Below are 17,553 nucleotides of genomic sequence, written 5' to 3' on the forward strand. Positions count from 1 at the left end.
GGTTGTCAAAACTATCAAAAGTCTAAAATTTAAACTAGACACTCATTAGAGCAAGTATTGTGTAAAAAAAACAGGACACAATTTGATCTTTCCTTAACAGTTTTAGAAAATAAAAAAAATACTATTTTTGTGTTTAAAAATTAGTATCAGCATTTTTCATGATCATTGCGGCATCAAGCCAATTCCTTATTATCAAGTGCAAACGTGTAAACATAAAATCATAGCCTTCTGACAACTACAACTACATTACATAGATATAGACATAGAATAAAAACAACCAACATTTTTGAATCAAGTTCCAACTCTTCCATCTTCTACAAGACGAGTGCTTTGACCTGTTCACTGAGCTGGAGCCAGTGTGCGACCCCCACACGCCGCAGTCCAAACGTGCACGTTCATGTAAAAGACATCCTTGTATCACACCACAGAGTGAGTCAGTGTGGCCCAGTGGTGCGACTCGAATTCACCCAGAACTGCCAACACTCGTTCCTGTTTGCATGGACAGAAAAGTACTTGAAGAAAGAGGCTGAAAGTGTTGATTTTATGTCTCCAGCAGCTGAAATGTGGCCTCTGTGTGCAGTTGTAAATGTCCCAGTTGTAGCGCTTCATGAGACACACATTTTCAGCTCCAATCAGGAAAGTCATTTTGTCTACATTTTACCCAGCTGTGATTGACAAATAGTCTTTATAGTAATGTGAAAGTACCACTAAAGTACAGCTCTGGAGCCTACCACCTTCACATCACTCAACCTGTGTGCCATTCAGACATTTACAGGACTGTATGAGTAAAAAATGAAGTTAGAAAAGCACTACCAGAATCCTGTATTGTATTAAGTGTGGTCAATGTTATATGTTAAATGTGTTTATTGTATTTGCTGCACTTTACATACAGTGATCATTTTTGAATGTTCGTTAGTGACTCACCTTGAGCTTTAAGTACGACGTTCTTACTTTCTTCAACCACTGAATGCAAAAGGTGAGGACAGGGTGTGAACCTGAATGTCGAGCCGTATGATGTGTGTCAAACGTGCATGTCTATCGTTGCTCAGCGCTGAATATAATGTGTGGATTGCAGGTGTCGGCGCGTACAGAATGCACCATCAGACGGAGGAACCAGGCCGCCATGCCGCGCACCTCCAGCAAACGCAGGAGTCGTTTCTCCTCCTTGTGGGGCCTGGACACCACCTCCAAACGGAAGAGCAAGGCACATCCCTCCATCAACCAGGTCCATAGATACAACTACTAGGGCTGGGGATTTGACCAATAAATAATGTTCTTTAACTCAATAAGAAGGTGTGTGCTGCAGAATAGGGTTTGGGCCAGTGGTTCTCTTTTCTGGCAACTCACTCTTTCTAGTTGGTCACCTCTTGTAACCCAACCTATTTATTTATTTTATATATATTCTTTAAAAGTAGGCTGTAGGGTTGTAAAATAACATGTCATAATATAAGAATATATTATATTTTTCTGCACATTTAAGCCACTATATTGTCGTTAGATGATGTAAAGGCATAAGCAGTAAGTCAGTCGGTCGGGCAGGGCGATGTGACCAAACATTTGCAAAAACAATATAATTTACCTTATAATTAATTCTAGACAAAATACTTAAAAAACAACAAATTTAACAACAAGCTCTTTCTGATTTACATTCAAGCTATCATTTTATACCAGCTTTATAAGCCTTTACACTTTATGAGTAATCTATAATGCAACATCCTCCTGCTTTTAAGTTCAGTCATTTAACTGTCAGGTAGATGAATGTAACTGTAAACTGTGTAAATAGTGAATTAAAGTTAGTGGAGGAGTCGGAGCGTCTGCTCGCTCTGCATCGGGCCAATAACAACCACACAGTTTAGATCAAGTTAGATTTAATGTTAGAAGACCGTAGACCCTCTCTCTGTCATGAGGCACACAACGATTTAGCTGAAAATGTTTATCATCCAAAGTGTAAAAAAAGCCCAAAAACAACTAATTCAGGTTAGTCTGTGTCAGTTAATGTGTTTTCTCCCTCTGCTCAGCCGCTGCAGTGCTTCTCACCACGGGTGCTCTCCGTGAAAACAATAGCACTGTGCATGCACCTTTTATCCAATTTTATTGCAATATTTATATTTCATATCGTCACTCAAAAGCATGTGGGTAAAACACTGAATGGTATGATATTAGTCAGATCATTATTTTTATTCATAGTAAAATCATGAGTATGTTTTGGCCTTGGAAGTGCAGCTCTCTCCTTTCAAATAGGCTTCATTTATCCTTGGGACAAACTGACAAAACTAATAAACATCCCTAATATTTTACCATTGCACAAACCTCCCCTCAACCTGCACCGAGGGCGGGAAAGAGAGAGGAAGAGAGGAAGAAAGTGTGGGCGCCACTCGTCTCATCACTCAAAAAAGACCTTCTTTCTACATGAATAGTTTTGAGATGAATTACCGGTACAGGTGTTCGATGCATATGTGGTATATACATGTGCATATGCAGCAGGTATTCTCACCTGCGCTGGAGGAGCAGCGTCCAAACGCTCATTCACTTTTTACCTTCACATAACCCAACACAAATCTGCCAAGACTCTAAGTTTGAGAAGCAGTGGTTCAGGCTGCAGCAGACAGGGCACAGCACCAGCTCCTGACATGTTCACACTTACACATGTCATTTACAATCCATGGGTTTCAGAGTAATGACAAATGTGCGCTGTTGCTATAGAAATGTACAATTCAAAATAAAATATTCTGTCTTTTGAATTGTGATTGGTCCTCAATATGTCACCGTAAACAGGGAACTAAAGGGCCAAAACAATGTTCACTTTACAAGCACAAAATAATTTAGTATCAAATAGAAATTGCCACGCCTGTGATAAGATTAACCAAATATTCAGATTTGCAGAAGAGTTTAATACATTTCTTTGATGTTTTTAGGTGTTTGTCGAAGGGGCGGAGCCTGTGCAAAAACCTTTGGAACGAATGTTTGAGGATTCAGCAAGCGAGAAATCTGTGAGAAAATCATTCATTCTATTCTTTTTGTGTATTTTATTACCCGTTGGCTTTATTGGACAGGATGTTTTGAAATGGGGATGAGGGAAGGGAGGACATGCAGCAAAGTGTCAGAGCCAGGATTCAAACTCACAAGGCTGCGGCTGACGGCACAGAGCCCGGCATATGTGCTGCCACCTTCAACACTCCACCACCAGCTCAAGAATACTTCTACTACATACTTCTTTATAGCAGCCTTGTTCAGAAAGTTCAAGCACAACAGCCGATACAGTATTTGCCGATACATTAGCCACTTGCCCAGAGCTAAAATCCCACTTATCTCTTTGTTTCTTGCATTGGCATTTTCTCGATACAAATCTAAATTGCAGGGCTGTGGGCGAACTCCACGCCGATGTTTGCCTTACTCAGAACTCAACATTAAAATGAGTGAGGCAGCTGATAGAGCCTTGTCTCAGTATAATGGGCTCATAACGAGCATCAGGCCATTAACTGCATTGGATTTTCCACCTTGTTTCACTTAAGCAATATCGTTTTGGTGCTTCTGCTTTAGTGGGCTATTTAGGGTGAAGGTTTTGATCCTTTTGCTCTTCATTTTAAGATTATCTCATTAAACAAGACTTCAGTGAACCTCGGCTTAATATTAGATAAGGGTGTGCAACATATTGGATGATTTATTGATAACTGACATTTAGAAGTGGTTCAAAGATACTAAGTTTACAACTGACTCTTTGATCCTTTGGTGTCTAAACTAAGCCATGTTTCCCCTGTATTTAAAAGAAAATATATATATTATGTTGTTCAATAAATCAATATACATACTACACATGTTTATGAACGCTTAGAGTAAGATTTTAGATGTATTATTTACCCATCATTTCTTGCATATTCTCTTGATGAAACTACAGTATTTTCTATTCCACCTTCAGTTTCTTTATCTGCCCAGTCCCATAAACATTCCCATATATAGTTTCCGTTTCTTTATTTTAATTGCTCGAAGCTTTAAATCTACCACGATCAGAGACCATCGACTGGGGGGGCGTTTGTGTCTGCTAATCCAACTGAGGAGAGTTTGATCTGATATGTTCAGATCATTAGCTTTCTGATGTTTGGCTAATTATGCGGGCGCTTGGTACTCGAGGACTTGGCAGATTTGCACCATCTGTTCGCTTCCATATTGACTGCTGCAACTTATAGACAATTTCAAATAATGAGTCACTTTTAATTATGCAAAGACTTGACAGGATTGAGACTTTCAGGCAAAGTCTTATCTGTGATGCAAGCTGAACGTGTCCAATTACCCCAGGGCTGCACTTGGATAAGGCTGTGACTTTTATATTTTATGAGCACTGGCAAAAGACGGCTTCAAAAGACGAGCAAGAAAGGACTTTGCATAAACTCAAGCCAAAAGTGCAATATGAGGGAATACAATGTAATAATAAACTACCCTTTTGACTGTCGGTGTAATCCCTCATTGGTCCAGGCGTGTTCCATAGTAGAAAAAGCTTCAGTTGTAGTCATCTGGACTTAGAGAAGACGCTAAGGAGAATCGCTTGGCCTTTCTTGATTGTTCCACGATCAGAGGAGAGGACGGGAAACTCCAAATAGAAGTATATAGGAAACCTACACACACGGACCAGTATCTGCTCTTTGGTTCCAACCACCCACTACAGCACAAGCTGGGTGTGATCAGAACCTTACAACACAGAGCTCAAGGTGTGCCCACCAGCTCAGAGGGCAAGAAGAAAGAGGAAAAACATGTCCGAAATGCCCTCTCAGCCTGTGGTTACCCCGCTTGGGCCCTCAACAGAGTGAAGAGAACCAAGAAGCAGGACAAAAGGGAAACTGAACAGAGAAGGAAGGGTGTTTCTATCCCTTATGTGTCTGGCCTGTCGGAAAAACTGCAGAGAATTTTTAGACAACACGAAGTCCCTGTTTATTTTAAACCAGGAAACACTTTAAGACAAAAACTGGTTCATCCTAAGGACAAGTTGCCGACTCAAAAACAGAGCAATGTAGTTTATTCGATCCAATGCAGTGAAGAAAGCTGTAAAGAACGGTACATAGGTGAGACAAAACAGCCTCTACACAAGAGGCTCTATCAGCACAGAAGAAATACAAGTTCAGGACCTCAGAGTGCCGTGCATCTCCATCTTGAAGCCTCTAATCACTCGTTTGAAGACGGTGAGGTGAAGGTTTTAAGCAGGGAGAAAAGATGGTTTGAAAGAGGAGTCAAGGAAGCTATTTTTGTTAAAAAAGAAAGACCTTCTTTAAACAGAAATGGAGGGTTAAGATTCAATCTTCCTGGTATATATAATGGAATACTGAACCCCTGGAAAGGTAGAGGATCAGGACCAGGACATTTAGATGCTAATCAGGTACTCAGGGTGGTTGAGCCAGGGTCTCACAAAGACAAAGAGGATTCTAATAGGCTAGCTCGGTAGATACAAGGGGGGAGTTTCTGTTGAAACAAACAACTCCTTCTACTTCAGGAAGGCTCCTCCCAATGGGCGGGTCTTACCACAGAACAGTATTAATATCGGAGTTCTCGATCTAAATTCTTTTATTGACAATGACTCTTGGATGAGAGTCGAAACGTCTATTTTTTCAAACTGAGTCCAGATGACTACAACTGAAGCTTTTTCTACTACCCTTTTGACTGTTGAGTTCAATTTAAAAACACAATGATTGCTCTTTAAAATGTTTTATCAAACATATAGCAGATAAGTTGTACGTCTGGGTTAATTTAATCACATCAATGCAGGCGATACATGGTGGAAAAGTATGTCTGGACAGACATTTTTTTTGAGAAGTAATTTTCAATGTTTCAATTAAAATGGAAACGCTTCGAGGATAAGAAATCACAACATTCCTGTCATGCTTTACACCAGTTTTTCACATCAACTTTGCCCATCTTTAAACTGCTCTTTCCTGTTTTGGTCTGGCAGCGTTAGCGATGAAAGAAGAACACACGTTGGTGGTCGGTGCTGTATTTGTCCGGAGCTGTAGATGCGAGAGGAGCTGCGAGAGCTGATGCTAAATCGTAAACAGTGTCTCGTTTCCCCCTCTAATTGTTCATATGCCGCGCCAGTGTTTGCTCTGGGAAACGGGAAGAGAAATGTGTTGCCTTGGACTCTCGCCCTCAGCAGGGGGAATGGACCAGGAGGGGAGCCAGATGGTGCAGAGCCGAACTGGGGAGCGTGATGTGCTTGAGGGGGGTGAATATCTTGCCTTTGCCCCGATAGTCTGTTGTCTGGACGCTTGTTTTGATTGTTTTGTGCGCGTGAGAACGGGCGCGTCTTATCTACGGCCAACATGAAACGCCATCAGTTCATTTAAAAAGAGCAGATTGCGTACTGTCAGCAGACTGTGTCGCATGAATCAGAAGTGATGAGCAGCTCAGGATCACAGTGAAATAAATTGAATAAGATGCACTGGCACAAGACGGATGAGAGACTCGGGTTTGTAATTATGAGACACAAAACGCAGTCTGTTGTCCATTGTCCAGACTTTGGTTCATTTATAGTTGAGTTTAATATGTTACTGATATCATTCCAGGTTTAAGACTAATAGTATCTAATATTAGTAGTGCAAATGTGAATATGTAATGTATTATTTAGCAGTAGTATAAGCAGTAGTACCACTTTGCTCTTCCTATATTGGTAAACACTTACAACAACTTGAATACCAGATTATTATTATTTTTTTAAACTTCTACTCAAGAATCATTTGTGTTTGCTTAAATTATTTATTTTGACCTTTAGCCACTAGGCAATATTTTATAGTCCCCGGACAATGAACGTACAAAACTGTTTACAGCTATTTACTACTCGCACAGCCATTAGAAAATACACAGACATTTAAGTTTAGTAAAAGACATGCTGAGTTTAGACAGACGTACTTCTTAATCATTGATAATAATTCAGATTTTGAGCGATTCCATGCGGCACTTCTGGACAAAATCCCCTTAAACTCAAACGTCGCTGTTATTGAGTCGCAGGTTTAAATTGAACCCGGGTTGATGTCGGACTCAATGGTCAATAACAAACTGGACAAAAGGCGGGAATGGCTCGTGCTGCTGTTGTAAGGTGATAGGAGCAGATTCGATTTCGTTAACGGACACTGCTGGGTCAAATAAAAGGACGGGGAGGGAGAGGAGGAATGCTGTCATGGCTGCCAGATTGTGAGAGGTCAAAGTGACAAGATGGACGCTGCAGCTCCCACACAAGAGGAGGAACGCACACGCACACGCACGCACGCACGCACACGCACACGCACGCATGCACGCACACGCACGCACGCACGCACACACACACACATCGTATGTATAAGGGGGAAGGTCTCTTATCAGTTCAAATGAATTTGATTTTGTTACGAGAGCTCCAGACCACCAGCGCGCTTCATCGCGTTAGACCAATCAATTTGTGACTATCTGGTGTCTAAAAGCACAATTATGATTTATCAGAAGCGTATTGTGTGCAAGAAAATGTTCACTGTCTGAAACATTGATCTGAACTGAGAGGCTTTTATGATCACATCACGTCATGCTGTTCTTTGTTGATCCCGGGGTGGAAATGGCAGTTAAACGATGCATTGAGAGTCTTCGTCTTGTGTTTTACAGAAGGAGAGAGAAGGCTCGGTGAAAAGTCTTCCACAGCAGAACATGGACACTGACATCTGGGTGCCCGATTACCTGGCGCCGTCCTGGGTGTGTTTGCCCAACGATCAGCCCGTCCTGGCCATCATCCGACCCGGAGAGATGGCACTGGAGGTGCTCAGCTCCGTCTGCAAGGTGCGGCACTTTCACTTTTAACTACCATGAAGCAAGACATGGCTGTGCGAGTGCATGATAACACTGTGTGGCAATGGAAATTAGCAAGTCTGTTAGCATAGTTAAGAGTTAAGAGTTGGATCCAACGACAAAATACATAATATGGGTTCTTGTTAAATAGCGTTTGAAAATGGCATGATGAATGAACATGAATCGATTGTGCTTCGATATCATTATTATCATTCTTTTGCTGCAATGGTGTGACTTCATTTCCTGCCGGCCTGAACAAAACTCTGCAATATACACATGAGATGACAGAAAATATCACTATCAATAGAACACATTTGCTGTACAAACTCAACTGCAGACATTGCTGCTATGCTACATGGATTATAATGGATGGATATGATATTAAAACATGCAGTTGGCATTTTAACAAGACAATGTTGCTCACAGTCTCAACGTTAAGTGTGACCTATTATATCTTGCTATCTACGTATTATTTTCTGTATCGCATCATCTGCTGCCCGTGTGGACAATGGATCGGCAGTGACACTTTCCTCCTACTTGAGGCAAACCCATATACACTTATATATAGCTGGATGCTTGATTGACGCGTCTGTGGGCGCCGAGCACTGTATATACGCCAGAAGGATGTCACAAGAACTGGAGCGCTTAATTCACAGTCGTGTATGTCGCATCCTTCAACTTCACATAGATTGCATACATTATTCGGTGCCTATATATGACTATGTAATTTTTATAGGCGATGTCATAATGCTGTGTATGTACTTGGTTGTGCTTTTATTAACTTGCACTGTAGTTAGCTGCTTTGACAGATTTATGGATTGGTAATGGTTATTTTGTAACACTTTAGTTTAAGGAAGACAATATTAATGTCTAACTCATGGTAAAATGCATAGTAAGTGATTAATTACATTTTTGTTACTATATATTAAGTACATTTTCATATTTTTCTATTTAGCCTATTTAGCCATTAACTTCTTTTTCCACATTAACACTCAAAAAACTGTTCATAAGCATTGTTTGCAGTGGATGTTATTGTACACTATCTTTATTATAGCTATAGCTTTACTATAGCATTAATAAGTGCATAAGAAACACTAACTTAAGGCCAGCATGCCAATTAGCACTTAGTTAGTGATTAATATGTGGTGCCCGAAACAAAGCGATGCCATTATTTTGATTCTTAGATTATTTAAATGTATTGCACTTCCCTTTTCAGACCCACAGACTTGAAACGTCCAGCCACTACCTTCGATTAAAAGTTTGGGTTGATCACCAGCTGCTGATTTACGTTCCAAAGCTCGAAGAGGACATTTCTGATGTGGTAAGAATGCGATAAAACACATCATTTTGCTACAATACAGTTGATGAAGTCATATTTATAACAGTTCACGTTTGAATCCTGCGCGAAAGTTCATTGTCAGTCACTTTTTAATTTGCATTTTGGGGTCATCACCTGATTATTAATTAATTTCTGACAGTTCTTGGCAAACACAAACGAGGCTTGTGCATGTTTTATGATTTTCTGTGCAACTCCCCGGACGCGTAGACCACAGTTATACAGTGACATAAATAATGCAAAGCTGTGTATCCTCCCCTGTTGTCGACAGTTGCGTTTGTTTGTGTGTTTAGTTATTCAGTTTATATATTTCAGCTGACAGAAATCTTAAAACTCTTTTGTATGTGACACATTTAACCCCATCTGAAGCACATTCATTGTTGTAATCCTTTCTTTTATCTTTTCCGCTTTGATCGTTCGGCCCACCACCATCTTTAGCCCATAACACGTCATTATATCCTTAACCAAAGTGAACTTACTTCTGTTGCTTCTCACACACAGCTGTGCCTATGGTTCACCGCTCTCTGATCACCCACTGCCTCCACCCGGAGTCTCGACCCCGCGACCTTCACGTAGCAATAGCTTTATTAGGGAGCCTGAATAAAACATGAGTCTCTTTGCCAGAGCAGCGCCCTTGACTTTCTAACGAGTTGCTGTTTTTTATTAGGTTGACTGCTGATTAAATGTCTCTTTTTGTTGTTTTGCAGCTCTACAAAGAGGTTGAGATCAGCCCAAAAGCTACAAAGGTGGTCCGCTTTGACAAATACGAGTCCTGCACCGCCGGATATGGTGAGCTTGTAGGATGCAAATAGTAGTTAAGTGGGAGTAAATATAATGGAAAAATGTACACAATCCAGTATTTATGTTAATATTCGGTTGTTATAACTGTCAAAATCCCCACAATAACACACACTGAGCTATGGAAATCAATTGACTTCTCTTATTCTAATTCATAGAAGTGTAAACCCTCTTGACATAGATGGATCTGCCCGGCCCAGGCCCAGCCAGACTCCTAATCACCAAATCAAATTGAGTTCAGAAATTGGATTTTAGCCTGTCATGCTACATTAAAATGAATGAGAGATTGCCATTTTGGTTGGTTGTAATTGTTCCAGCGTCGATACATTGAGGTCATTTAATGTAATATTGTCTTTCATAATTTGTTTTTTTGTAGGTTTTTCTGTGGCGGTGATTGATGAGGACGGGACACAGCAGCTGCACATCACTGAAGTCAAACCGGACGGACTCGCCGCAGCTAAAGGTGAACACACAAAGGTTTACAATGTTTATGTCTTGTTGAGAAGTTAAGATTAGTAACTGTAGATTTACAAGAAATAAGGCAACGCTTCTGTCTTTATGAAATCTTCAAAAACGACTCACTAATTAAAAGTATGATATGGGTTTTTACATTTTTTTTACAGTCACATGGCTCATGATAAAATGCTTCTTTCCTAACTGACCTGCTGACTGCAGTGTCTCTCTCGCTCAGCACTGCACAGGCCTAATAGGCTTCAGAAATGGAGGGCAGCAGATAAAACACTAATGTACAGAAATGGCAGGCCCCAGGGTCAGAGCAGGTTATTGAAGTGTAATGGTGCCGTCCCAGTGCCCCATTTGCCATGTAAAAGATGCACTTTCAGCAAACCGCTCCACTGCCTGATGTATAAATTCAGCTTTGGCAATATTTATGAATTATCATATTATTAGCTTAAGCAGAATGAAATGACCAGGATTAAACTTTACACTGCACTTGGTTTAAATCAGGACTAAACAGCGACTTGAACAGGACCAAGAGTGAAATATAATGCAGCAAACCAGGACGCTGTCACATTTGTCATTTATTAGACATTTGCAGTCTTCGTTATTGGAATGTTAAGTTCTTCTTTATACTAAAACAGCAAATATTGTCTTTGTTCAAGTTCAACACGTCGCCCACCGTTTGATGCGTCCACAGTCAGTGTAAAATATGCCATGTTTAAAGGATAGTAGAAAAAGCTTCAGTTGTAGTCATCTGGACTCAGTTTGAAAAAATAGACGTTTCGACTCTCATCCAAGAGTCATTGTCAATAAAAGAATTTAGATCGAGAACTCCGATATTAATACTGTTCTGTGGTAAGACCCGCCCATTGGGAGGAGCCTTGCTGAAGTAGAAGGTATCTATAATGGAATACTGAACCCCTGGAAAGATAGAGGACCAGGACCAGGACATTTAAATGCTAATCAGGTACTCAGGGTGGTTGAGCCAGGGTCTCACAAAGACAAAGAGGTTTCTAATAGCCCATTAAAATTCTGAATAGGCTAGCTCGGTAGATACAAGGGGGAAGTTTCTGTTGAAACAAACAACTCTTTCTACTTCAGGAAGGCTCCTCCCAATGGGCGGGTCTTACCACAGAACAGTATTAATATTGGAGTTCTCGATCTAAATTCTTTTATTGACAATGACTCTTGGATGAGAGTCGAAACGTCTATTTTTTCAAACTGAGTCCAGATGACTACAACTGAAGCTTTTTCTACTATGGAACACGCCTGGACGAATGAGGGATTACTCCGACATGTTTAAAGGAATCGCCAAAGCTTGTTAAAGTATTTGACTCCATTGGTTTGTAACACGAGTCAAAGCAAAAGAACTGGCAACTAAGATTACTACTCAAGGGCTGAAGCAAGAAACCAGGCCAGTGCTGGACGAGGCGGCCCGGAGGCGCTTCTGCAATCTCTCCTTTTTCCTCTGTGTAATTTCCACCCCAGCGTCTCTCATCTGTAACAGCACAAACACAGAACACGTACACACTGTTTATTCTGCGCTGCGACTCCACACTACAGTACATGTCCACAGGGCTTATCTGCAGAGCAATAAAGCCTGACAGTTCACTTCGCAGACAAGTAGGTCATAACTGAAGGCAAAAAAGTGCGGCTATACGTAACGCTGCGTACATGTCTGTTTATAGCACGCTTTATGAATCATACCAGCCAACAGAGAATACGACATATTTCAAAGATTTAAGATGTGCCAAAACCTTGCTCCAGGCTAACGAGACTTCAGACCATTTGTCCTAATTTTGCATTAAACTCTAATGAAAGAGCTGTCGAGATTGCTAAAGTAGCTGTCACGAACAGTTAGCCTTATTAGCCAGGGTTTAGCGTCTAATTGGTCAGCTGATCGAGTGGTAATTCTCTATTAGCGCAACAAGGAACAGGTGGTCCGCACGGGGAGGGGGGGTCCTTCAAGCACAAGATATTGTTTATACCGTACACACATTTATCACAAAAGGTGGACGGATATTACGCAAGCTTCTTATTTCTATTGTCACAGCTTACCACACATCTATGATTATATCCACGTTGAAACATATTTGATTAGCCACAGATCATCGCAGATCATACTCCTCAACGGGTATTGATCTGTTTCAGGTATTCGAGCGGGCGATGAGATCTTGTACCTGAACGGTAAATCAGCGTGTGCCCTGGAGATGGAGGACATGAGGGGCGCGTTTGTGAACCAGGCGGTGACCCTGACCGTGAGCGTCCTGCCGCAGCTCGACTCTCGGACCGTGTGCCCCGCCCCACCGCGGCGGACGTACGGGGAACAGGACACGTCCACCGATGTCTTCTCCCAAAGCCAAGGTAGCTCCTGTGTCACATGACCAAACTGTAAGATGCATTTAGGTGTCGGTCGAGATAAGACGTAAAGAACACACGCTCATCCCAGAATGTAACGTAGATTTCTTACAGGTTTGCGATTGCTAAAATGCTTTTTCATTGGGCTATGTTCACACTGCACTTTTGCCTGAATGTGAGCCAGAATGTGCACTCAATATACTACTATATACTATATGTTTATGATCACATTTTTGGAGTCACTAGTTTATTAAAATGGAATGTAAACAGCAAAAACATCTGCTTTATTTCCCAGTTTGCATGTCATTTGAATAATCTTAATTGTCTGATAATAATCAGATTTTTGTAATGTGACCCAGACCACTTTCATATGTAGTACTTTTGAAAAGTGACTGCAATCTGAAAACGCAGATCACATTTATCAGACTTCTACTGCGTTGAAATGCAAGAAGTTCCGCAGTTTCCACCAAAAAAGGAAGGAATGAAAGAATAAAACGACTACAAACAGCAGTGAAGCTGGATTATGCAAATAAAGGGAGGTTTTTAAATGAATTGGTATTGGTAGAAAGACTGACAACGATAAGATACTTTTTGTCTCATAATGTGACACCAACTCGGCTGTCCTCGTCTGCACTTCAGGCTTCTTCAGAACTGAAAACTGATTAGAGTCACAATTTATTGTAGTGAAAAAAATCTGTTGCAGTGGAAACGTTGCTCATGATGAAGAAAAGTTCCCCAACTTTAAAGAAACACTAAAAAAATAACTCTCACTGATGCAAATAACTTCTGCTCCTGTACTTTCCTTTAAATGATGCCTGTTTTGAGCTTCGCTTGCAGCTAAATCAAGAGTTTGGAAGTGTTTAGCTAAATAGTCAGGTAGACAGCCTGTGGGGACTGAAGTCGCTGTAGGAGGATCAAGAAAGACCTTGATGTTGGCGCATTACTTATTCCTGCTCTTTATTGAAGCCCAAAATCACAGAGCAACCTCAAGGTCGTCCCTCTGTCTTTCAAGCGTGCTTCTTTTTTAGTCTTTTTGCTTCACACAAATGCAAATAGGTAAAGGTGAACATGATCCTGGTCATTATGCATAGCTATTGTCTTATGTCACTTGGCTTTCCCTTGACCTCCACTCTTCATCTGTGCAAGGGCACCATTTGTATTCTGGGTAAATTGGGGGCTCGTGTTGCATGGGCTGACAAGCTGCTGTTGTTTATACTGGTGCAGTATGAATATTAATATGAATCCTTGAGCTGTGTGGCCCCGTCATTGCACCAGAGAGCACCATATGTAAGGGTCACAGCCACTCGGAGAGGTCAGACGTTATCGAGCTGAAGGGTAAATCACGACGGGCCTTCAACGCAGAGGACATTTTGTAATCACTGATCTGGGGAAGATAAAAGCCACTTAAAAATAGAGTACGCTCTGTCCTTCTTCTATATTCCTCTGGTCGTGTTGAATTTTGGAACTGTATTCTGAAAAAGGACTGCTGGATAATGGAAGAAAAAAAACATAATAATTTATTTTATTCTTATTTATTTAGTCATTGTTCATGCTATTCAATTTTGTCAGCACCATTTTCAGAAAAAGAAAATAATCAAACAGAACGACAAAAAAATTAAAAACACATCTCATAAACTCTGCTCCTTTCACAAGAATTCAAAGATTATGATTTTTATTTGTAATATTTTGTGGTTCATGTTTTAAAACCCATCGTAAATTTGCTCCAGGTTCTGAAGGGCAGAACATGTGGTGATGTCCTTCAGAACACAATGTTATCAATGTTTTTTTGTATTAAATGATCATTATTATTCATTGTTTTGTTTGTTTATTAATAGCCCCACTCTGCACTAAAATGTCCCTGAATGCACTGCTAACATGATGCTCTTTTTACAGAGGATATTCTGGATGAAGTCTCAGGACTGACACTGGACAGCCTGAATGAAACTCTGGACTCGCCTCAACTCCAGAGTCCTTCAGATCCCGACGACCCGGCCTCCATCACACTGGGACAGAGGGTAAGACTGCTGATAACATGAGTATTATCCTGCACAAGGAGGCCATAACAAGCCAAATCAAACGTGCGGAGCGCTGCGGCGTCCCGGGCGAGCTCTGCAGAGGACCACCGAAAATAATGACCCACAGGATCAAAAGCGGCTCGCGCCTCTTCATATGCCACGTTTGAAGGGGCTGATTATTTGCGTGATCGTGTTTCAGCGCGACGACAGGACTGTTTGTCACACGCCCGAGCTGCTTGATACGTCTCACTTACGCTGCAGGATTAATCGCAATCAAATGGAAATCGCAGTTGGCAAATCGCAAAAGCTGAGAAGAATATCCTGACTTACAAATGGCAAACTAACTAAACTGAATAAAATGTCAACTTTGAACAGAACTCTTCTTGTTAAAATCGTTCATCCCTACTTGGATCTGATGCTCTTAAAGGGAAAAACGTCCATGATTGACGTGCCACAAAAGATGTTTGTAGAATCCTCAGTAGCAGATTGTAAGTTACATCAGAGATATAACAAACAATTTGCAAATATGAACTTTAAGGAGTCAAATGGTCCATGTGATGTGATGTGCCCAGTTTTGTTTTCCGTGTTCTCTCCGACAAGCAGTGTGATAAAATGTATGTTTTAAATAGTTGGATTCTGTTCAAATTGCACATTTCAGACCCGGAGCATCAACATTTGAGGGACGATGGGAATTCCATGGTTTCAGCGATTTGCAGGTTTTATAAGTTAGACAGGATATTTTGTTGTTTGCAAAGGACTTGAATACTTGCAGTCCATGGAACCATTCAAATTGCCACTTTGTTACGATTGCGGAACATCTTGCATACTACTCAGCTGTCAATCAACTGTCACCTATCAAGCTTCAAATATATATATAAATGATTACGGTCTGAGATCTTAATTTCCTCACTAATTCCTCATCATACTTGTGTCGCCCACACATGTATCGTGTGCTGTGTGGTTGTGCTTTTCATCCATATCATTACAAACACGTTCCGATTTTTGTCGAGCGAAGCTGTTTCCCTGATACCGTTGCTTGGATTCCGCTCTGTCCATCGTTCTTGCGCTCGTCGAGTCCTCGAACACGTGTCTTATCCGAGGTGAGAGTGGAGAGACAGACAGGTGTTACAAAGAGCATCCACAAACAGGATCACTTTGTAATTACGCCACTGTCGGCTCTGATCAGGGTCAGGCCGGTGATGGCAGTGTCGCCCCGTTTCCCTTGGTTACGCCTGTCGCATCCATTACCACGGCAATGGCTGACGAACAGTAACGACCGGAAATAATTATTTTTGTTCCTGTCGATGGCCCAGACTGAAATGAGGAAAGGGGAGAGCTTGTGCCACGTGTCTTGTCGGTGCATTTGTGTCGGCGAGCTTCAGTTTCCAGGCAAACGAACAGGGTCAAATTCAGTCTAGATCCATTTTATTGAATATTTGTAGCTCTAATGTGTCTTTTAAAAGAGTGAAGGCTAAAAGCGTGTAAACTTGGATGTTCTATAATACACTATCAGCCTCTTGCTTAACACAAAGGTACAGTATGTGCAGATTTGAGGCCATTCGTGTGTTTTCCTGGCGTTTCCCTTTCAGAAAGATGTGAATGACAGGTCACCTATGGGAAATATTCTTGTTGAAGCGACTCTTATTGTCAGTGGGACTTTCTGGGATAAATAAACAGTGTGACGTGCAATGTCTATGCTGTCGGTACACTTTAATATGGTTGAAGTCGTTGCCTTGGTGTTGGTGCCGACACTTACACGCTCGAACAGGTTTAACAAACATGTCCATGCTGCATTTGATACATTTTTGGGGGGATATTTATGAAAAATGAATTGTGTGGCTATGTTTTTGAATAGGTTTTAGTCTATTTTGCTTGTCCTTTTCGTACCCTTCACTCAAACCCCCCGTTGTCATGTCTAAATGACATACGAGCATCATTGTCTCTCCAAACAGCGCAGCTTGTCTGACTCTCCATCCTCCAGTAAACCATGACCCAAGCCTGAAGCACTCCCATTGTCTTCAGCTTCTCCCTTGTATTCCCTGGAACCCCCCATTGCAGAATTCACATTTTTCCCAATTATAAAAAACAACATTCTTACAACACCCCATTGTTTCTCCACCGTTCCCGAGTTTGGTGAAGTCTGGACTTGCATCTTACCTCATTTTCGTCTGCGCCCGCGGTCACATGCTGTCGAGATTGAAGAAAGACACTCAAAGTGGGACATTTTTAATTATCTGCACATTCTAATTACTCCATTCTCCACAGTGATGCTCATCATTTAGAGGAGATAAATGGATGCCTGCCTCGCCTCGGGAAACAGAAAGGTTCATTATTGTAGACAAAGCGTAGACCGTCGTCTTTAGTATGATAAACTAAACACAGAATAAAACAATGATTGCCCAGGATAACAGTCATTATCGAGACAGTAGTGGTTTTGGATTTAAATTGAAACACCAAGAAGAGATGTTTTGGTTGTCATGAAAATGTCTGGCAAGATCGGTAATAGGCCAAGGACAAAGTGGTTCATTTTAGTTTGTATTCCCGTTTCCGTTTACATTTGGAGCATTAAATGATGTAATGTAATTTATCATAATCAGAATTAGAAAATGGTTTATTGCCATTGTCATTGAACACAGTTTGCAAACGTACGAACAATATATAATAAAACAATAATAATAAACGTCTATAGAATCAAATAAGGCATGCATAAAATAAGAATTTACTATTAAAATAAAGTTAAAATAAACACTTTTTTTTCCAACAGATGGTCAGAAATGGTGCAGAAAGTGAAGAGTGTGT

The 17,553-nt window shown here is 41.0% G+C and overlaps 1 protein-coding gene across 1 annotated transcript in view; it reads left to right on the forward strand.

Moving 5' to 3' along the window:
- Positions 1 to 17,553, forward strand: part of tiam1a (TIAM Rac1 associated GEF 1a) — a 73,393-nt gene that overhangs the window by 39,479 nt on the left and 16,361 nt on the right. The window contains exons 10-17 of the mRNA XM_072445950.1: positions 1,076 to 1,225; positions 2,916 to 2,990; positions 7,609 to 7,779; positions 9,005 to 9,109; positions 9,832 to 9,913; positions 10,299 to 10,385; positions 12,533 to 12,745; positions 14,633 to 14,754. Of these exons, the coding sequence (XP_072302051.1) occupies positions 1,076 to 1,225; positions 2,916 to 2,990; positions 7,609 to 7,779; positions 9,005 to 9,109; positions 9,832 to 9,913; positions 10,299 to 10,385; positions 12,533 to 12,745; positions 14,633 to 14,754 (1,005 nt within the window). The remainder of the gene's footprint in view (positions 1 to 1,075; positions 1,226 to 2,915; positions 2,991 to 7,608; positions 7,780 to 9,004; positions 9,110 to 9,831; positions 9,914 to 10,298; positions 10,386 to 12,532; positions 12,746 to 14,632; positions 14,755 to 17,553) is intronic.

This window comes from Eucyclogobius newberryi, unplaced genomic scaffold (genome assembly GCF_026437365.1).
Source record: "Eucyclogobius newberryi isolate DKJ021-1_F unplaced genomic scaffold, fEucNew1.0.hap1 SCAF_15, whole genome shotgun sequence".
Lineage (NCBI taxonomy): Eukaryota > Metazoa > Chordata > Actinopteri > Gobiiformes > Gobiidae > Eucyclogobius > Eucyclogobius newberryi.